This window comes from Nelusetta ayraudi, unplaced genomic scaffold (genome assembly GCF_046127955.1).
Source record: "Nelusetta ayraudi isolate G7.1 ecotype Tasmania unplaced genomic scaffold, CSIRO-AGI_Nayr_v1 ptg000075l, whole genome shotgun sequence".
Lineage (NCBI taxonomy): Eukaryota > Metazoa > Chordata > Actinopteri > Tetraodontiformes > Monacanthidae > Nelusetta > Nelusetta ayraudi.
The window spans coordinates 2577475-2598698 of record NW_027466125.1 but is presented as its reverse complement, the minus strand read 5'-3'; the positions used below and the strand labels follow the sequence as shown (position 1 = coordinate 2598698).

The following is a 21224-nucleotide window of genomic DNA, read 5'->3' as shown; positions in this document are numbered from 1 at the left end:
AGTGTCACCAGTGTCATAGCGGATAGACAGACAGACAGACAGACATCGACCTACAAGTGATAATTTGTTTTTATTTTTGAGTGCAACTCATCTGTTTTTTGTTTTTTGTTTTTTAACTGCGAAGCACAGTCTGGCTCATTACAAGGTGTTGTGGTGGTGCACCCACAACACATCAATAATGTTATTTCATTGTCTATATGTAGAAAGTAACATAGAAAGTTCATTTTACAATCCACATATCAAAGTCCACATTATTGCAGGAGGGTTAAAACTTATATCAATTACCCTTAAATAATAATAATAATCATGCACAGGCTGGGGTGAAAAATACAAATCTGCAAATAGGAAGAATATGAGACCTTTAGTAGATACGATGACAAATGTCTGGTGTTTTAATAGTAATTCTGCTAATCAATCGATACACTGCAACCAACTGGAATATTTTAAATTAAGTGTACAATAAGATTGGCACTTATCGGAACTGGGAGCAGCAAATGGCAGTTGTCATACGTGTTTTCCCCCACTGCCATCCTCTTGGGTTATGTCTGGGGAAGTTGCTACCTGTGCAGTCATGCACACCTACACTTCTAAAATCTCTGAGTCGTCCGAATCCATCATCTACCCATTATTTGGCATGCAGCAGCAGCAGCCACCTCGTCTCACATGGACTCGAACTCATCAATACGTTGTTTGGTGTTGCCCTGACGAATCTGACGCAGGGTCTTGTATTTGTCACGGCCCGCCTTCACATTCTCGGCATGGATCAGGTCATTGGGGGTCCTTTTACTCTCGTCGACAGCTTCTGCCAGCTCGCTGCTCAGGAACTGAAAGAGAACAGAGGTGGCAAATGAACAACAACAAAAAAAACCCTCTCCCATGAGAGTCTTTAGGAGCCTCACCCCCAGCGCTCCCTGCAATCCCCCGTCTGCAGACACTCCACTGTCCGCAGTTATTAAATCCATTTTTGTTCGGTCCCGTATGCAATACCATGGCTTGTTTTGGTGGTGAGATAGAGAACAGTTTTGCCTCAGTTGCACAATGGTTGGAGGGGCTGCGTCGGATTTCTGTGCCTTGATTAAAACCAACAAGATGATTATAATGCACCCGCAAAACTATTAATCATGCAGAGTGCACTTAGTTCTTGGTGAAACACTATTTCAGCGGCAATTAAGCTGCCATCCTTGCAGCGAAAGAGCAACCCGCTAGGTGCCGGTGTCACGGAACAGTAGAGTCGAATGACCTCGGCAGACCCAGCGGACACGCTCATCAGATTATAAAGTGCAGTGACTTAAAGGTAAGAAGAACATAAGAAGGCTTCTTAAGGGTGAATCCTATGGAGCCCTCTGGCTCCATAAAAGGCAACTATTTAACTATATGTAAAAAACAACAACAAAAACAAGCACACAATGGAACAGGCCAACAATGCGCAGCATTCTTTTACTGCAGTTTGCATCCAGGCTAGCATTGCATTAGCGCCAGTATCTGTGCATCTAATATGACGAGCAGCCACTTTGGTACGCTTCTCTTTCCAACCTCTGGCACAAATTAAAGAGCAAGCCCTCGGTCATTCCCAGCTTGTGCCAAAAAGTCTCTTTTTATTAAGACCAGCTGAGCTCTGCAACTTGGGGTTGCCGACGTTTCAAGTGGCCACGGATATTCACAAGACACCCTTAGAAATTCTCTCCTTTAGAGTGACCCGGAGTAACTTGGATGTCCAGATACTCTTTCAGCAGCATTCAGCAGCAGGATCCTTTAAAGCCGTTGGCTCTCGCTTGAAAAGCATTTCAAATTCATTTGGGACGTCAGCATGCTGTTCCCCCCCCCCCCCCCCCCCCCCCCCCCCCTAGTGAGCAAAGCTTTGCATAGTCAATATTTTGAAATTCCATACTTACGACTTTGGCTCGCTGGAGGCACTGGATGAAAAAAGTCACTCATCTGGTACACCTTGTGGAAAAATCCAACGCATCAACAAAGCTATGACAGTGTCTTGGGTAAGTACACTGCGTGAGCCCCCATTGTATTGTGAAATAGAAATCAGGAGCTGCTTGTGATGGTGGACATGTTTTTGTTGCACCTGTAATCTGTGGACCGTCGCTGCAGTCGCTGCACATAGAGGCGCATTGGATTCAGTATTCAGGAAATGGTGGTTCTGAAACCGACCTGGCACCCATTTAGACAAGCTGATACCGCTACAGCGGAGCCCTGTAGGAACTTTCCCAAATCTACCGTCTCCGAACACTCAGCACGCTCTGCCAGTCTAAAGCTGACACTGACCTTTGACCCACCGGCATGCCAGACAAGCAGAAGTAGAACATTTGGATCAATCCATTTTAGCCTCACCTTGAGGTTTTTCTGCAGCCTCTGGTTCTTCTGAGCCTCTGTCACCCTCTCCTCCTCGCTGCGGTCCAGATCGGTGCCGGGCGAGCTCAGCTCGGCGCTGGCCTCGGCGTTGCTCTCGTCCGTCTCGTCGTGCTCGTGCATGTGAGGGTGCACGGAGTCCTGGATTTGGACGCCAATTAGTTTGGTCTTGAGCTCGTCTTTGGTTCTTTCCAGGTCCGCCTCGACCACCGTCGCCTGTCGACACACGGGACCAGTGTTTAGTGTCACTTTAGCAACCATTTTAACACCATTAAAATATTTTCTTTGTACGATTTATTATATTATATAAGTGTCAATTCAAGAAAACTGTTCCAGTAGTTCATAAGGTGTGTTTTCATTTCAAAAGAAAATCTATTGAGATTGTCAAAATTGACATGTTGCCCTTAATTTCTGAATGAAAGAGTACCACGACACAATGTTTTTGTTATATGCCAATTCAAATATTGATCCCGTCAAAAGATACGACTTTCGATCACCGAAGTAAATTCAACACTTTTGGAGCCAGTTGTGGTATATGAGGATTAAGTTTTGCTTCATGTGACAATGCACTTGACACACACAAAAAAAAAAATCACCCAAAATGAGTTGGTTTTCTCGATGCGGCGCCTCATTTTATTATTTATTTCACCTGGAGCGTCACCTAGCAGTGTCACACTTAGCTCGTGCGCTCCCATTCGACTCATTATTTCCCCCTCTCGTGCTGTCCCGTTAATTCTCACCCTCTTCTGCCATCTCTTTGCCTCCTCGTCCTTTTTCTTCTTGGCATCTTCCAGCTGGGAGATTTTAGAAGTAAGCTCCGCCAGCTCAGTGGCCTGTGCACACGCGCACACAGAATGGAAAGAGAGTTAGGGGTGTTCCTCGTCTGGGTCATTGTGCTCTTTTTTATAGGCACACGTGTGTGGACGAGAATGTTGCGTGTTCAGATGTGTGTACGCGCGGGGAAATGTGCACATGCAAAATGATGAGATGACTCACAGCGTCTCGTAACTCATAGCTGGAGGTGAATCACATCAAATGAATGTTAAACGTCTCAAATTATATCCAGACAGGATTAAATATCCCCCAAAAATGTCTACTAACCAATAAACTACTTAAGTCGGAAACCAGGCAGAGATATTGATGCCCTTTGTGACATTACAATTGGCAGATGTTTGTTTCGGCACGCACCTTCTCATTATGAGAGCGAGGCAGGCAAATTAAAGATGACAGAATGCACCATTTATGGAAACATTCATGTTTGAAAAGATATTGAAAAAGTGAAGTTGGCACAACGTGAGACCTGTAAAGTTGGTGATGTGTGGCCCTTTAAACAACAAACGAGCCCTGTATTTTGTTAAAGGTAGCTTAAAAATACACTCCAATCTTCAAAGAATATCAAAAGTGACTACATAAAATCAATCAAGAGCAATTGCTACAATCTGTAAACTGCATATACGTGTTATTAATCATTACTAACATTATTAACTCATTATTTTAATATCAATATTAGACTATTGTTGTCTTGTATACAATGCAAGACAGTAATTTGATAAACGTGTGTGTACTCTCGGTCACATCCACATGCTTCAGCCACTCTCAGAGCATATGTGAGTACCAGACTCTCCTGGCTCTTGATTTGGGTTTCAGAATGGTACAGCAGCGCTGCCTTGGCCTCCATCGCAGCCCTGCGCTCCTTGTCCAGGCGCTCAGCCTCCTCCTGGGCAATTGCCTTCTCCTTCTCCAACTCGAGAGCCCTCCGGGTCTGCTCCTCCAGCTCTGCAAACCCCCAAGTCCAACACGCACAAGCGCACACACGCAACATGAAAGGAGATCCAGAGCACAAATATGACAACTTGCAAAGTCATTATTTTAACGCTTAAAACAGAAAAATGCAACTCCAGTGGCGAAAACATTTTGTATTCAGAAAGTCGTCAGACCATCTTGAGCTCTCTTTGTCTGCTCCTCAATCTGTCTCAGTCTCTCCATCAGCTCCATGGTCTCACGAGCAATCTTCTCTGTTTCCTTCTCGGCGTTTTCTCTCTTTTTTTTCTCACTCTCGAGCAGAGCCCTGACAGGAGAATTGTGCATAAATACACATCTGAGAAAAAAAATAACTATTTCTCTCCTGACAGTTCTTTCTTAAAGCAGAGAGAACACATTGCAAACCTTAACAGAGTGAAGCCCTCCTAATTTTCCCTCTTTCCTTACTTCTCCATCTGCCTCTTGTTCCTCTCCTCCCTGGCCTGGGCCTTCATCTGCTGCACCTCGATGGTGTCGGGCTTGCGCCTGCGCATGTACAGGTCGTGGTTGCCCATGCACAGGGCCAGGATGCGTTTGTTGATGCGGAGACGGGGCACGTAGAAGACAAAGTCCTTTAACACAAATAGCGGTAATGAGCTGCCGAAGTGTCGTTGTTCTGCGACTCCCTCATGGCACCTCGGATACACTAACAGTTCGTGTCTGAATCCCCAAATTGGATGGTGCTGGGGAGAATTTTATTAGTCTTTGTAAACTCTTGGACGCTCTCCTCAAATCTGTGCACCCAGTTCGAAGCCAAGTCGAAGCCCGAGTCTAGATTCATGTTTGATCATGTAGCAGATGCTCTGACTACGCTGCTCGTCGTAATTTATGCATTGCAAAATTCAACACTAACAAGGTTGTGGTTCTCTGCCACATTACTAGTTTATTAGTCACATTTAATTAAGTTTTTTTTCCCCTTAAAGGTCCTGCAAAAGTGCTTCAGCTGCACATAACACTTTCATTAAAAGGCTGACTACGGCTGAGATCTTTTTGTTGCAGCACAAAGAGGCTAAAGTGCAGAGAAGGAACTGCCGTTAAATCCTATTCGCAAACACATGCGTGAAGTTATAGGCTTACAGCTTTACATACCACAAGGCTGCACAAAAGCGGCACAGTTTGCATGTCCTCAGCTAAGCAGTTAAAGTAGCAGATTTGGAAATCTATTCTCAAACTGTCAGGCATGAAGCAGAAAACATGCCTGTGAGTGCGTTCAACAACAAAGGATTTGGAAACCAGAGACTAACTGCGAAAGATTCTTTGTCTGTAGGAGATCGCTGTGTGGAGCTTTTGCCTACCGGAGATTTCTTGTCAATGGGTTTGATGACAAATTTCTTGTCGTTGAAGGAAATGTTTCGGATCTCGCTCCAGGGGAAGCCTATCTTTGGAGTCATCCTGTAAGGAAAAAGTTCTCAAACTTTTAGCATAGTGTACCATCATAGTCAGTGTGACAGTTTAGGTACTGTGTTGGAAATTCTGCAGTGCTAAAAAAAAAATAAAAAAAATAAACTACATTGACATTGTGTTTATATTTTACAGACAAAGTAGTTACTTACCATAATAAAGAGCGTGATTGTTTTGAGTTAACAAATGACATGTGACATGAAGTGCAGGCTGCAAAGTGGTTTTTAGCGAATAAAAGAACTCGACTGCAAAAACAGAGACGGAGAAAAGCAGATTTTTTTTCCTTTACATTCGTCTCCTCGAGCTGAGAGTTTTCATGCTCGCTGTAATCTGACTTTAAAGTGTGTCTGACGGGGATCGTTCGGGGATAACCGAGGTCATTTGAACTTATCCAAAGGGGACGGAGGGAGTCTAAGGAAAGTTTCAGGAGAGCAAGTCAACACCCTTCAACTCTCAACCTGAAAACGTGTGTTGGCACTGCTTTGAGAAGAATGAGCCACGGTGAAGTGGTTGAAAGCTGCGGTTTTCATAAATATCAACCATATATATATGAAGACGAGCTAAAACCTTTTTTAGCTCGTATCAGTACCAGAGGCATTAGGCCTGAGATTTATAATTTCTCGTTCTAATCACTCCGTGTATAAAAGATGGAGAAAACAAACATGAAGTTGATTGATTTTGAGGCCTACCTGTCCTTCTTGTCATAGATGTTCAGCCCCAGGGCGTCCACGCCCAGCCAAAGCTCCGAGCCTTTCTTGTTCTTGATGTTGAAGTAGTTGACCCCGTACATCTCCAGATCCTGCGCTATCTTCAAGTACTCCACCATGGCGTCCTCTCTGGGGGGCACAGGAATTTTGTCAACCACAAAAAACAAACAAAAAAAAAACAAACAAAAAAAGCCACTTCATAACACGCAGGGATCTTCTGCGACGAGTCCAAAGTACCTCAGCGTTCCCTTGTGCTCTTGATGCCACACCTGGATTCTTTCTTCCCACTGACTCTTATTCAGCTTGTGCTGCTCCAAGACTCTGAATTCATGAGAAAAAGTGGACTTAAGTGGATTTCATCGGAGAAAAAAAAAGGGAGCGGGGGTTCAGATTGGCAGCGGACCTCTGTGGCAGCAGTTTCTCTCTTCCGAGGTATCCGGGTATATGGTAGTCTTTCCTGTAGTCCCCGTGCTTGACCTGCACTGCGTACGAGGCCAGGAGGACAGCGGTCTCAGGCGGGCAGTATATGTCGTCGTTCAGGATGCTTTCTTTTACCTGGAAGAACGCGTCAATCAGAAAGAACGGTCTGCCGCTGCGAACAGTTCAGTCAATTTGCTCTCAATGGACATTGAACAAGATACTGTTTGCGTTTCGGAGGATCCTGGTGAGTCACTGCAGAACTCCCACTGGTAGTTAAGACAAGTTCACCGCTCTGTATTGATTAGGCGGCCCCGTGTTTAAGCAGGGTGTATCACACCGGCAAGGGAGCATGTTTTGCAATTGGATAAATGAATCGGATGCATCCGCCGTGCAGCGTGTTTTCCAAAAGGCCGATGGAACAGACCTCGGATCTCTCGCGGCACACTAATTGATTAGCGAATTTGCAGGTAAATGAGAGTGATTAGCAGAGGCTCCCGTTGCCGCTGCAGGAGTGCGAGTGTAAGCATTCGCTTTGTTTCATCTCACAACCTGCAGGAAGAAGAGGCGCTGCGTGGCCTCCTGGATCAGCTCCTCGGCGACGTCCTCGGGGTAAAACCTGGCCCTGAACTTTATCAGCAGCGGATTGTCCCTCTTCACGTCCTGGGCTGTCACCTGGGAGCAGCACCCCGCAGCAGAGAGAGGACAGAATGAAGAGAGAAGCCCTAATTAGGCTCAGCGGAGGCCAGGAAAATACTTTACATGTGGGGGGAATAAATTTATGTCACCGAGGCACGAAGAAGCACAACAAGCCTAAACAACTTCAGTTTGTCTCCTCGCACCGACACAAACATTCGCCCTCCTCACTCACCCTTTTGTTCAGCTTCAGCCAGGTAGAGAACCCTTTGCTGTCCTGGTACTGGAGCCCGAAGAACCAGGTTTCCCTCAGCCCGATGGTCTTGACGATCTGAAACGCAGAAGTTCAGGATTGGAATCCGTCGTCCCTGGAGGCGCAGATGGGAATTTGACACCAGCGCATTGTACCTGGTCAAAGAGCTGTTTGCCGGTCGTGCTGGGCAGGATGGCAAACTCCAGCTCAGCATCCATGGTTGTAACGCGGACATTTATCTACCGGGGGGGAAAAAACTATCAAACTGAGATTTGGAAGAAACAAAAGTTCCTGTATGTTGAGGGAAAAAGCGTGAGTGAGAATAAATAGCATCAAAAAACTTTGTGATTAAAAACAAAAAACAAAAGAAAAGTGACAGAATTTTTCTTGGTTCTTTTTTTAGAAACTATTTCTTGGTTCTCTGACAGCAAAAATAACCAAAGAAGAGTATTCCTTACATTCTTCTGTTCAACCAGGAGCATCCAATCGCAAGAGGTTGGTGGGGACTACAATCAAAAAACGAAGCCTGTGTTTTAGACTTAACTGAGAACATGGGGTTCACTCCATGATCAGTACTAATATTCAGAAGATATTGAAAGACTGTATTATTATAACACCCACGGACTATTTGTATTCCCGCAGTTGTTGTCATTGGCTCATACGACAGAAAGAGTAGTATTTATCAAAAAAAAGTTTGCTCCATACATAATGCTTTTCCCCATTCTATTGTTCTCTTGATAACACAGAAAATAATTGCACAATACAATTGATCTGTAAAAACCCAGAGGCAACACAATTGCATCTGGGAAGAATTGCAGTCAGTTTAAGCCCTTCAGTCTGATCAGGTTTCGCCATTAAAAAATTTCACTGCATCTGGCCACTTAAACATAACAAAAAGTGCAGTCTGGGGATTTTAACTAACCATTGAAAAGAAAATAACATTAATGTAGAAAAATAAAAGATACTTACGGTTGACATTTGTATTTTTCGACTGCCACAACACGTCTTGGGAGAGGCGCCTGCTGTAACCTTTTCTCTGCAAAGTCATATGAAACTGCTTGCAATACCGACAAGGATTATATTGAGTGAGAATGGAGCATTGTGTTGCTCCCAAGTCCTCCTCTCTCGGTTAATCCAACGGCAGGGCCATGCAGGGCCCACGCATTTTTGGAGCGGCAGTCTTCATCTTCTTGAAAGAGTTTTCGCCTTAAATTGATTAACGTTCGACTGCATATCACTCATTTAGTACCGAGAACTCACCGAGCCTGTTTAATGGACATAAATCATGCAGCACAGCTGCATCTGCCGCACCACGAGCAGCTGAGGCACCGGCACCTCTGCTAATCTAATAATCCTTCATCTTTTTCGAGAGTGTTTGGTTGCGGTGATTTTGAACCTTAACGTGGTGGTGTGTTTGGTTTAAAACTAAAACAAAGGAGGCGGATTTATGCAATTAACTTATTTTCTTAGACATACAGCACGGCGCACATAGCCTCAAACAACAGGCAAACCAGATGCCAGAACAATATAAATAGCGAATAAAAACTGGCCAGAATTATAACGGTGGTTCCATCCTATCACATTCAGTTAAAACCAAAAACATTTCTGGATTTTGAACAAACAAGGCTGTTTAGTTTGGACCTTCGTGACTCATCATAGGAAGGGCGACGATGCTTTTCACCCTCAGCACCCTCAGCTTTCTCGTTCATGCAAGCCACACAGTCAATCACCCACCTCTGTTTTATTTACCAACTCAGACAGCCAGAGGGTTTCTAACTATAGCGACTACATTGCAGTGACTCAAAAGAGTGATAACTCATGCAAAGAACAAACAAAAAAACATGCAAACGACAAACAAAATACCCTCTGGGAACGCTCAAGCTTGATTTGAACAGAACCATACACGTTATTCAAGCTGCTTGATAAATAAGGAAATCCATGTGTGTAGCAAAAAGGCAGCAATGATCATGCTTATTATTGCTATTATCTCTTGTCTTGTATAGTTTGTTACTAATATCGTATCTAGTTTAAAAGAAAGAAAGAAACAAGCTATCTCTTGTTCTGGTTACCTTAGTATTACATCTTATATCAGAGTTATAGCAATACAACAGGTTTAGCTAGTAACAATAATACAGCCTACTTAACTCTATTGTCATGCATGTTGTCATAACATATACAGCTACTTGTACACTTGAACGTGTATCGTGCAGCCACACAGTCACACGGATGTCTAAAGGTGCAGTGGACATTGTTTATGTCCACAACACACTTGGGTAACAGGGCGCTCGCGGTGCTGCTACGTTTCGGTTTCCTCGGCGGGCGCGTGCCCGTCTGTGTGTGCGCGTTCGTGGCGGGCTATTGTGTTGTTATTAGGCAAGGAGGGGAGAGAGCAGACCACCACCACCGTGGCCCTACGGTAACCGAGCTGGCCCACTGAGCGACAACACAGTGGCGACACCATGGCGGACGAGCAGGAGATCATGTGCAAACTGGAGAACATCCTGGAGATACGGTATGACGGTCGGACGGGCCCGCGATGTGCACAACCGTGTCCGCTGTGAGCTTGACACGTACCGGGAAACGTTACGCGAAACAACGTTAGCCGGCCAAGAATAAGACACCCCCTCCCCCTTCTTCCTTCCTCTTCCTTGGCATCGCTTTGTTAACTGAGCTAGCTAATATTAGCCGGTGCCTTCTTCTAACGGTGTCGCGGAGCTCCTCCGCTTTGTTGTCTGGGTTTGTTTGGTTTTTTTTGGTGCCAACGTGTTCACGCAAACACAGACGAACATAAACGATGACCGTGTCGACAGCGTGCTGTTCCGTTCATCACGTCCGACTACAAACATCCCCAGATGTTTTATCAGCGGATCGCCAGATGTGCTATTTAATTGTGCGCGCTAGCTAGTTAGCAAACAGGCTGTCACCGTGTCGCTAAACAACCACTGGCCGTTTTCTTCGTTACTCTACTTGATAACAGCATAATATTATATTGCTACAGTCAGCCAGAAAATGCTCATGTTGTCTGGAAATCAGTGCAAAGCGTCAGCGCTGTTTATGCGCAAATCCAGAGCATCTCGTGAAAGACGGAAGTGGCCGTTTTGTTCATGTTCACGTGTGTAATAATTTCCGTTTGCGCCCGTGTGTGTGTGTTTGTCACTCGCTGCAGGAACAAGACTGTACAGATGCAAAAGATTAAGTCGCGTCTCAAGGTTGAGTTCGAGGCTCTGGAGTCGGAGGAGAAGCACCTGAAGGAGTACAAACAGGAGATGGACCTGCTCCTGCAGGAGAAGATGGCACATGTGGAGGAGCTGCGGCTCATCCACGCTGATATCAATGTGGTGAGCGGCGTGCAAGATCTCTTTGTGCAAGTGTGGCCAAAATGATCGATTACTTTTTTGTTCTTTTTAACAGCCATGTTACAGACGTAAACTGTGTAAAGCAAGAACGCAATTCTAAAACACCTGCACAATACCTAGCACAAAATAGGCATAATAACATAATATAAAAAAAATCTTGTCTCGAATATTTAATATTCTGTTCCCCCAACCCACCTTTCCCCTCCCCTCCCCTCCCTTCAGATGGAAAGCACCATAAAACAGTCAGAGAATGACCTGAATAAGCTGCTGGAGACGACTCGCCGCCTGCACGACGAGTACAAACCTCTGAAGGAGCACGTCGACGCCCTGAGGATGACCTTGGGTCTGCACAGACTTCCCAACCTGAACGAAGAAGAGGAGAAGCTCTCCCTGGAGTGGGTGCACACATAACATACACAAGCGAGTGCGCACCAAGAACAGTTAAAACTTGTCAGTAAACATTGTTCCTCGTTAAAAAACAAAACAGGGAGAGATTCCAGTACAACTATTTTGCCATATTTACATATAAAATCTAGAGTTCCATTTAAATTTTTATGGTTTAAAACAAACGTCAACAGAAAGAAGCGTCCACATTAAAAAAAAGAGAGAGAGAGAGAGAGAGAGAGATGAAAGGTGAAATTTTGACTATATGGCGTGTGTGTCATAAAATTCTCCATTGACCAGCACAATCAAAAGTTAAATACTGTCTCCATGTGAAAGTGTAAAACAAATATATGGCAGACTGTGTAAATACACTGCAGTCATTTTAAAGGTACATTGAGTGCTCACAAAACAATCAGAAACAACAGATGACATTGAAGCATGCTAACGGTTACATATAACAGTATACAGCATAAACATGTCAAACTGAAGCAAACGGGCCAAGGATGCAGCCTTGTGGCACACCTTTGTCTCCCCCCCCCCCCCCCCCCAATAGTAGAGCTTCTCCATCGCGTTCCTTGAAACACGCTGGTAATTCCGGCTAATAAGAATAGGACTGTGTAACTCCAGCCAAGTGTCAGTGGCATCGTCGAGCTGCAGTGGTAAATCAAATTGTAAGACCACCATGAGACCATCTGTCCCGGCGTCACTGTTCCAGAAATTCATTCAGCAGCAGTGGCAGCCAAACTGGACTTGCTTAATTAATATATTACTGGCATTTTAGAGTTTAAAAAAATGAAAAAATACTTTCTTTTTTTTTTTAATTAGTTTGGTAGTGAGGTAGTTTCAAATACCTTATGTTCCTGCTGAAAAGGTCAGGTTAGTTCAATATTTGGGTTTCAATTGAAGAGACATCGGCGGGTATCTTATTAATAGTACATCTGTAAATATGTAAAGTATAAAACCTCATTACGATCAGACAGCATACTGCTGTACCAGACACCCTTCAGATTGTGTTTGCTTGCTTGTGCTTTTATTGGACACAGACAAGGACGTGCAGATGTTTGAGCCCATCGCCTGGCTCTTCAAAACCACCTGTTTTGGGGCCTTGTAATATTGTCCGAAGTGACGGCTGGTTAGTCCTCGGCTAACGCTGCAGCCGTGGTGTGTAAGCCTTGTGTTGGTTTGATCTGTAAGATCTCTGCAAGACTTGCTAAATAGGAGCGGCAATTTTTCACTTAGCCGGGGTCCTTTTTTTTTTTTCGTTTTTTTCGTTTTTTCCCTCCCTCACAAATAAATAGTTTTGGGTTGTGAGTGTGCCGCAGCTCTGCACAGTGCCAGTATTGTTGTCAAGTCTGGCTTCTCAGATTGGCAGGGGACTGTGCTGCAGCTCAAATTTTGACTTAATTTCTGGCCAGATGGTCGCCGCCGCCGCCGCCGCTCTGTCTTCACATTTTTGGTGGCTTTCTGTATGACGTGCGCTGAGATCGTTAGTACAGTAAACTTGCCATTGTTTTTCAAAAGTGTCTTTTGAAGCCAACATCCAAAGAGAGATTTTATAAGGGTGCAAAAAAACAACAACTCTGAAGTTGCACATGCTTGCCGCTGTAATGTTAATAGCATCTGCAAGCCTCCCCCTCGTAGCTCCAGAGGCTGAAGTTGCAACCGACACCACATTTAGGTACCAGTTCAAAACTACAGCTTATTTTCTGCACTTACCTGTCACTGCCTGGCAACCATGTCGCTAATTCCTTACTGTTGTCCACCATCATTTACATCTCTATGCAGTTTTCTCCTTTGTATCAGGAGATGTGAGGAGACTTAGATGCATGAAAAAAAAAACCAAAACATTCCATTCAGTGAATTTGCTTAAACACTGAACCTCTAATGTAATTAAGCTATGACAGCGGCAAGCAACCTTTTTTCATAACAGAGGTGTTCTGTTATGAAACTGTTCCGCATTAGTCACGTTAATATCAGCATTAATACGAAACACAAGAAACGTGTACTATTTGAAAAGGGTCAAAACAATTTGAATGAAGAATTCTAGCGATGCAGACCAAACTGATGAGTATGCTGTTAGTTCTCAGGTATGACTGTATTGCTTTGACTCCAGTAATACAATACTGCATCAAAGGGCAAAGAACATTTTTTTAAGCACATATTATTGAAATTGAGTTCCTACAGCTTTATTCCTGGAGGACCAAACATTTGACTGTTGGACACTGTTCCACCCACCTCTAATTAACTGTGACAAATTGAAATATCTTTTTGGTGCTTTGATGAATCACAGTAACATGAAAAAACAACAACAACAAAAAAAGCCATTATATTTGCTGCTCCAATCATAAAACTCTTCCAAGAGAAACCAGAGAGCATAAAGAAATGGTTACTACCAATTTTCTTTTTTATTCTGAAAGTTGGCCAGTCAGATGTAAAGTCCAAGGCCAGATTTCTTTCCAATCCCTCCGCTGCCCACACACAGTCACTCTCACCAAGACAAACACTTTCACGAGGACTGCGCTTTTGCGCAGAGTTGTTCGCAAAACCAGAAAAGAGGGAAACTGGCTGCCGTGTTCTCAGTTTCAGGTTTTCTTTTGTTGCCCCCAAACCCCCACCACCCCACCACCCCACCCGCCACACACACACAGTGTTGATGGGAATAATCTCGACTGTGACGGGATTCGCATGCTCCAAATAAGATTCGCAGCAGGTCACATGTCCCGTCCTTTCTTTGCCTCTGAACAGTTACTTTGAGAAGCAGAAAGCCGAGTGGCAGAAGGAGCCGCACGAGCCCGCCATCCCAGAATCCCTCGCCGCCGCCGCCGCCGCGGCCCAGCAGCTCCAGGTGTCCCGGAAGCAGGATGCGCGGCAGACGGCCACGTTCAGACAGCAGCCCCCACCCATGAAGGTACTGTTTAACTTTCCCAGCCTAACACACGGCATTACTGGTAAATGATCTAAACTGTTATTTTGTAAAGAGCCGCATTATCCAGACAGTGTTTGCACGGTAGTTTTATCGCTCAAGGAAAAGGCATCGTAAAAATGTCAAATTGTCATAAAGTTGTGCAGAGAAACTGGTATAAAAAAAAAAAACAGCCCCACCCAAAACCCACCCTGAAGCCGGCTGAGTAAAAGTGAAAGCTAAAGTGAGGGACACTCCCTGATTCAACCTGTGTATGTTTTATGATCTGAGTCATGTTGTAATTGCTGTGAATCTCTCTCTCTCTCTCTCCCTCCCTACCTCCCTCGCTCTCTTTCTCTCTCTCTCTCTCTCTCTCTCTCTCTCTCTCTCTCTCTCTCTCACTCTCACTCTCACTCTCGGCAGGCTTGCTTGTCCTGTCACCAGCAGATTCACCGCAACGCCCCCATCTGCCCGCTGTGTAAAGCCAAGAGCCGCTCCCGCAACCCCAAAAAGCCGAAGAGGAAGCCGGATGAGTAGGTCGCGCTCCGTGTTAAGCCCCACCCCCCCGACCCCTGAGCCCGACCCCTGCGGGCTGCCAAAAGGGAACCTGGTCCAACCTGATCCGGGGGGTCAGCCGCACACGCGTGCAAAAACGTGTGGCTGAAATCACAGATTTGTGCTTCAGGACAATTCCTACTTAACAGTCTCCTCCTTAACAAATTGTCTTAGTAACCTTCTCAGAAAACAGTCAACAAACAATTGAAGATGTGGTGATGTCATTGTTTTTTTCCACTGTGCTTTGGGGTTGTGTTTATCGTATGACTTTAATGGTAGGTTTATTAGCTCCTTACCATGCAATAATTCAAACAAGAGCTTGATAAAAAAGATAAAAAAATCAAATAACCCAAAGTCCAAATAATCTCGCCTATGTCGCTCTGTTTATTGCCTTAGATATTGTACTGTATTTTATATCTCTTTTTTTTTTTTTCTTCTTTTTGCAATGCATGCATGTTTCCTGGCTGTCTGTGTGTTTTTGTGCCAATATTGATATCAGAAAAAGTCAGAGGTTGGGGGGAAAAAAAGTGTTGTTTTAATGTTTACAGAATTCAAGTGACCACAAACTGTAAAAAAAAAAAAAAAAAAAAAATCCATTTGTTCTCAATAGTGATGTGTGTATTTAACTTTAATACAGTGATGAGAAAATCTTTGTTTTTGTACTGACCTTGTTAGCGCCCCCTCCCTTTTTTCTTTTTTAACACTCAAAGCAAAACCCCGACATTTGTTTTGTTATTTTTACCTGTGCGAACTTACACACGGCTGCAGTCACGCAGGGAAACCAGAGCCACTACCATCAGCATATGGATCTCTGTTTATCAAGCAAAGGCCGGGTTTAGCCTGCGTGTAAAAATAAAAGAGGTTGGAACAAGTTTGACTCCACCAACAACATTGTCCTTTTGGTATTTTTATTAATACCGTGGCTGTCCTGTCTGCAGTTATCTGTCGGAAAAGGCACAGCGAGGCCTTGCTAAATGAGTTCCTGTAGCTTTTTTGTCAGGGTAACCCCTCATTTCATCTGTTGCCAGGGCAACTCTGCGTTCTTTCGCCGTTTCTAAGGCAACCCCAGGTTGCTGTGACCCGCATATGTCGACTGAGTAGCTCCTCCCGAATCCGGCGAGGGGCATCGCCAAAGTTCTCCGAGAGATTCTGCACGAATCCCTGTGCGAGGCTCGCTCCTGTCACCCCGGGGACGGCTGGAGTGCTGGAACAAAGCAGCGGTGGAAGAGCACCAGCCTTAGTGGTTAGCAAGGGAGGAGAGCATAGCTTGGGGAGAATTTATGGGAGGATGTCCTCCGTCGCGGTGTTTACTTTTACAATTGTGTTGTCATAAAGATGCACCTGTGTTGCCTCAAGGTTACAGGAATGAGCTCGTTTACAGAGCACTTCCCAATTACCGACGCTCAGCACAGTTTGTTACAGATGGCGGCGCTTTCACCTTAGTGTTGCCCACATGACCTTTATTATTTTCATTTTCAGATTTCTATTTTCAATTGCCCGGAAGAGGAATTAAATCAGTCCTTATTATGTTTGGAAGAGAAAAATAAAAGTTTGTTTCAGCCTCTGTGCTCAGGGAACAATGTTTGTTAGAGCACACTGGAAATAGATAAGTGGAGGATCAAGTTTTCATGTTCCATGTTTCTTTAATAATGCACAATCAGTTTTGTAAGCATCTCCGTTTGAAAGATGAATTGATTGCTTAAAAAAAAAAAAAAACATTTTAAATTTTTTCCAGTGCTACGAGCAGGAATGACAGTAACACGAAACATTAGCCACTTACTACGTGTCCCGAGGGCATGTTTAGTCTCTTGTTCAGTGTTTGGAACTGGAGTTGTGTCTTCTTTCGCCTGATAAAACCGCTCAAGGCCACGCAGGCCTGTTCCTGCTCACACTCACAGCAGGCGGCCGGATCGTGGAGCTCCACCTCAGCAGCCTTGACATTCAAGACAGAGAGAAATAAAAAAAAAAAAAAGGTGATTTTTATGTAACTTTGCCACTTTCAGTAGCAAAGTGATAATATACGTGGATGAGAGCTACATACACACACACTCACACAACAATTCTATGAAGTTTGAAAATAACTTTCTCAGTCATCTGAGTCTGTTAAAGAAAAGAAAAAACCCAGAGTGGACATGTGGCTTGAACGTGACAGTTTTTGGAGTTCTCTTGACTAAATCTGAGCGTGTCTCAAGGCTTGCTTGCCTTTCCATTTTCTGTTTGCTCGAGGCTCAACATCTTAGGGAATCTTCGGCCAAATTTCCATGAAAAAAAAGCAAACAAATGACAACCCAAAAAAGAAAGTAATTCTGGAATCCAGATAAAACGTGGCATTTGATATCTTGACAAAGGAATTAGTTGCATCTTACAGCCTCCAAGTCCACTCCAGATTACATGCCAAAAACATTTGTACAAACCGGTGGGTCTTAATTTTCCACTTGTTCAGAATTAGGATGACAAAGGAAAGATGAAAAAAACAGTTGTAAAGCCATGCACCCCAGATAAGGTTGTGCTGGTGAACGGTTAATTTTTTTTCATTTTTTTAAACGGATTACTTGTCTCAAGGTTACAGTTAATTGTTCATTCACTCTTCCATGAAAACTTAACGATAACATGCAGGGGAATTTTATCAGTTGTGTAAGCCACCCCCATTTCACCTTCCAATAATAATAATTAAAAAAAAAGTATGATTCCAAAAACCACACAGAATAGACCACATTTGGATGATCAAAGGCATTGACGCCAGCCAACACGAGGCTGCAATAAAGTTATATACAATGCACTGTATATTTACGTTTAAGTTGTTTGTGTGTTGTTGTTGTTTTTTTTTAGCTACAAAACACCACACAGTGATTGCTGTGGAAAACATTTCTTATATTTCAACTCGACCCAAAATAAAAGAATATCCTAATAATATTAAGGCCCCAAGTCTTTCTAATGAAATTGGAACAGTTCTAGTTCTGTAAAAACTAGAAAGAAAAAAACCTACTCAACAAAAAACAGCTGTCTGATTTGCTAAAAACAAGGATTAATTGTGTAGGATATTGCACAGCCTTTGCCATCATTCAGCCAAATAATCTAACTTTAATTGACAGTTTTTGATCGCCAAGCGACCTTGGCCAGGGTTTATGCATTATTAGAAAAAATATATAAATATATAAATTATTAATTGTGACTGTTGACTATGCTTTATTTCCATTGGGATGCTACAACATAATTCACGCTGGGCCTTTTTACAATTGGCAAATTTACAATGATGTTACGACTTGTTAGTTTGCTGTGCTGGATTTGTACTTCAGTGAAACGAGCATTTATTTAAGGCTCCACTCATCCTTCACTGCTTCGTCCTTGAGGGCATTGACTCTCCTCTGAAGTCCATCAAACTAATCAGCTTTTCAGGTCGTCAGGAAAGGACGACAGAAATGAGCCGTCGAAGCCAATCAGAGTGAGGCTATAAGTTACCAAAGGGTGAGCGAGCATGCCTGCTGTGTATGTCATTTGGTTTTCTTCCAATACAAAACAAATAATTCAATTGGTGAATGATGATAATGATAATGACCCGAGAAATTTTCTCCTGTGCAGTTTTCAGCCTCAGCATGGTGACGAGTTGAGCCGGGACCGGCTGAGCTTCGGGACGTGATTCGGTTCTAAAAGGGGTTCGTCGAATTCCCGAGACCACCGCCGCGTTCGACGATTCCCCCTCTCCAGTTCGCATCCGACACTCGGCGCTCGTCCTCACACTCGTAGTTTGGTTTTCACGCTCCCGCCTCCCGAGTACCGAAGAGCCACACTTTGGTTGTTTCCTCCGAACCACAGAAATCATTCTCCGACAGTAGTTTCTGCGGGCTTCTTCTTCCTCCATTCTGTCTACAAGCACACCCACTGTTAAGACTGATATCAGGCTAACTGCTATCTACGGCCGCAGCCAGCGTGTCTGTCGCTCCAGATTTAGCCGAAGCAACAATTAAACGCAGCCAACTACGCCTCGTTATCAAAACCAAACAAGATAGCAATGCGAATTATTTGAAGTGAGGGGGTACAAGGGTCACAGATAACACGTCTACTACCCCTGTCTGTCTGTGTGGGTCTTGCTTTGGTGTGCTCTACAGCGGCGTCTCCGGTCACCAGTGCGCCTGTACTGCCATCTAGTGGTTGGTAGACACATTGGAAGGGAAACGAGAGGAACGAGAAGTTAATTACAACGTCGCCTGATTAATGTGAACAAAAGTGTGTCTAATATAATATTCACTTTTCAAATTATTTTTTAACCAATAGAAACAATATTTGGATGTTAACTGGAAGTGGTTTCATATATTTGTTTATATTTTTCACCAACATTTATTATCATTACGGAATGTTTTACAAATTAAAATAAAATGAACAATTTCATCATGGAAACATTTTTTTTTTTACATTTTAAAATAACAGATATATTTTTGAGTGTTTATTATTTAACTGATACACAGCAGCTTTAAAAAGCAAGACAGCCAAATCATAATAATTTAAAACAAAAAATATATTGGGGGTTTGGAAAATTGCTCTTATGTTTTGTCAACTCTCTGGCCTACAGCTGCTCCCCTACATCCATCCCCAACTCAACATCCTGCATATTCCCATTGCACTGCCTGTCCAACGAGCATTTACACAACTATGGTTAGTCCATGCTAAAGGTTACTGACATCATTTAAACAAACAAACAAACAAAAAAAAGCGATAGGAAGTGATTCACGTGCCGTTTCTTTTATGTTCTGATGAAATCCAAACCCCTCCTGGCGGGCCTCACGTGCTATGCCAGGAATCCTCCTTCCTCCGGTGCCATCTGCCGAAAGAATGCGACGCGTCACGGCCTCGCTTCTAAACCTGGGAGAGTGCAGAGGCCTTGGCAGGCAAACAGCTGACCGGCTGCCCCTCCACAACTTCTGACAGCCGCGCAGCTGACGCTGAGCAGGATGGCTGCCGCGTCGCGAAAGAAGAAGCGACCACCGGGGTGGGTTGGAGGGAGTTGGGGGCGGAGAGGGGGGTTGAGTCACATCAGCAGCAAAACAAACTGTGTTGCTTCTCACCCTCTCGCTGGGTGTCGTCCTCGCACCCGCAAATAAAACCAACGACAGCAGGAACATGGATGCGCTTCGTGAAGCCTCCTGCCTGTTCATTTCCTGTTTGACATCAAGCTGAGACGCAAAAGTCTGAGAATCCTAACATTTTAGTTTGTGTGTGTGTTTCACAGAGAGATGCAGGATGTGTTTTGGGCCCAGTTGTGAGTTGAAAAGGGAGGAGAGGGCAAAAACACTCGGCAACGACACCGTTGGCTGTCGCATCAGCGGCGCTCATATCACCGTTCTAAGTATAAACCTGGGCCTTGACTCTCCAAGAATGGAAGTTCAGCCAGGCTCATCTGTGGCTACTAAAATTAGCCGCCCTGACCCACCACCCCTCCCCCAGAATGCAGTGCCAATCACCCCCCAAAACACACAACGTGGCCACCGTGCTCAACTCCTGCGAGAGCATCTCACACTCCCTGGAGGACCTTTCTTCTCTTATTTCCTCCTTGTGACTTTTTATTTCTTCTTCTTCTTCTCCTCGTTGTGGCCTTTTTAACTTCGCTTATCTTCTAATGACCTGGGGAATGGCAGCGGCAGCGGCCTAGATGAGGTAAGGCCTTTCGTTCCACTCGGCTGACTCAGAGAGGCAGCGAGCTGTTTCTATTTCATTATTTTGTTGGGCATTGTGTTAACTATTTTAAAGCACTTTGAGTTGCATTTTAACTGTATGAAATGTGCTTTATCAATAAAATGTGTTTTTATTTGCTCTGACATTCAACAAGAGACGGAACAAATGCCTCCTCAACATGAATCATCTCCCACTGCTCATGTACACAGTGATTTTTTATTTATTTTTTGACTCCTGAGTAGCTGCAGACCAGTGCTGGGCTCCCTGAATCGAATTCTTAACCATTTATCTGCACAGGCTAAGTGGAAAGAAAATGATTTGATTTGAAAACCAAATGGTTCCGAAAGCACTTAAGCTCGATTCATTTGGATTAAGATAAAACAATGCAGGATTCTTTCAATGTCCTGTCAACCTAGATGGATGACCTTTGACCAGCACTCGCCCGGAGCAGCACCATGGTTCTGGCCCGTGCCGTCAACATGAGTTTGATGGACATTTCCAAGATCTTCTCGCTGCTGCAGCCCAGGGAGGAGGACGAGGACGGCGAGCCGTGCCGGGCCTTGAACGGCGCCGTGAGCGCCGACGACGCCACGCTGCTGTCGGACCTCCTGGCCCAGGACGCCTTCAGGAGGTCCATCAATGCTCGCAGCGGCTGGGGGGTCCCGGTGACCCCGCTGCGCACCGCCGCTGCGCTGGGACACCTGAGGTGCCTGAAGGTGCTGCTGGAGCACGGCGCTGAGGTGAGACTGGGAGGGGGAGGGAGGGAGGGAGGGAGGGAGAGTGATGTC

The 21224-nt window shown here is 44.4% G+C and overlaps 3 protein-coding genes and 1 long non-coding RNA gene across 6 annotated transcripts in view; 2 read left to right on the top strand and 2 right to left on the bottom strand.

Annotated features, from left to right (window-relative positions):
- Nucleotides 1–53: 53 nt before the first annotated feature.
- On the bottom strand, nucleotides 54–9579 carry LOC142899663 (moesin a-like). Of its 2 annotated transcripts, XM_076043374.1 has the most exons (15): nucleotides 8542–9579; nucleotides 8031–8078; nucleotides 7728–7811; nucleotides 7555–7650; nucleotides 7236–7358; nucleotides 6670–6821; nucleotides 6504–6587; nucleotides 6249–6395; nucleotides 5454–5550; nucleotides 4567–4730; nucleotides 4296–4426; nucleotides 3974–4134; nucleotides 3099–3191; nucleotides 2341–2574; nucleotides 54–824 (listed from the first exon to the last, which is right to left on the bottom strand). In XM_076043374.1, the coding sequence occupies exons 1-15, from the start codon at nucleotides 8548–8550 to the stop codon at nucleotides 660–662; spliced, it is 1788 nt and encodes a 595-aa protein (XP_075899489.1). In that variant the 5' UTR covers nucleotides 8551–9579; the 3' UTR covers nucleotides 54–659. The 2 variants fall into 2 exon arrangements, with proteins under 2 accessions (XP_075899489.1, XP_075899490.1); XM_076043375.1 differs by lacking the exon at nucleotides 8031–8078.
- A 280-nt stretch (nucleotides 9580–9859) lies between these two features.
- On the top strand, nucleotides 9860–15658 carry zc4h2 (zinc finger, C4H2 domain containing). Its single transcript, XM_076043377.1, has 5 exons — nucleotides 9860–10084; nucleotides 10739–10910; nucleotides 11151–11323; nucleotides 14058–14220; nucleotides 14638–15658. Exons 1-5 carry the CDS (start codon nucleotides 10032–10034, stop codon nucleotides 14749–14751), a joined length of 675 nt encoding a protein of 224 aa, XP_075899492.1. The 5' UTR covers nucleotides 9860–10031; the 3' UTR covers nucleotides 14752–15658.
- LOC142899668 (uncharacterized) lies at nucleotides 15179–18752 on the bottom strand. The gene is made up of 3 exons (XR_012928798.1): nucleotides 18326–18752; nucleotides 16553–16702; nucleotides 15179–16005 (listed from the first exon to the last, which is right to left on the bottom strand). It is a non-coding gene; the product is annotated as an uncharacterized LOC142899668 (long non-coding RNA).
- A 1469-nt stretch (nucleotides 18753–20221) lies between these two features.
- The window catches only part of asb12a (ankyrin repeat and SOCS box-containing 12a), a 321968-nt gene continuing 320965 nt past the window's right edge, over nucleotides 20222–21224 (top strand). For both annotated transcript variants that reach the window (XR_012928796.1, XM_076043376.1), the window contains exons 1-2: nucleotides 20222–20418; nucleotides 20853–21176. Coding sequence is in view for 1 of the 2 variants with exons in the window: in XM_076043376.1 (XP_075899491.1) it covers nucleotides 20892–21176 (285 nt within the window). In the remaining variant the exon portion in view is untranslated. The remainder of the gene's footprint in view (nucleotides 20419–20852; nucleotides 21177–21224) is intronic.

What these genes read in the sequence shown, in the direction of transcription:
- LOC142899663 (XM_076043374.1), bottom strand. An exon ending in GAGAAACTGCTGCCACAGAG is followed by an intron (nt 6,588 to 6,669) that starts GTCCGCTGCCAA and finishes TCATGAATTCAG; the next exon opens with AGTCTTGGAGCAGCACAAGC. An exon ending in CCATTGACAAGAAATCTCCG is followed by an intron (nt 4,731 to 5,453) that starts GTAGGCAAAAGC and finishes TTTGTGTTAAAG; the next exon opens with GACTTTGTCTTCTACGTGCC.
- zc4h2 (XM_076043377.1), top strand. Translation starts at nt 10,032, where the DNA reads ATGGCGGACGAGCAGGAGATCATGTGCAAACTGGAGAACATCCTGGAG. An exon ending in TCCACGCTGATATCAATGTG is followed by an intron (nt 10,911 to 11,150) that starts GTGAGCGGCGTG and finishes CCCTCCCTTCAG; the next exon opens with ATGGAAAGCACCATAAAACA. An exon ending in AGCAGCCCCCACCCATGAAG is followed by an intron (nt 14,221 to 14,637) that starts GTACTGTTTAAC and finishes CACTCTCGGCAG; the next exon opens with GCTTGCTTGTCCTGTCACCA.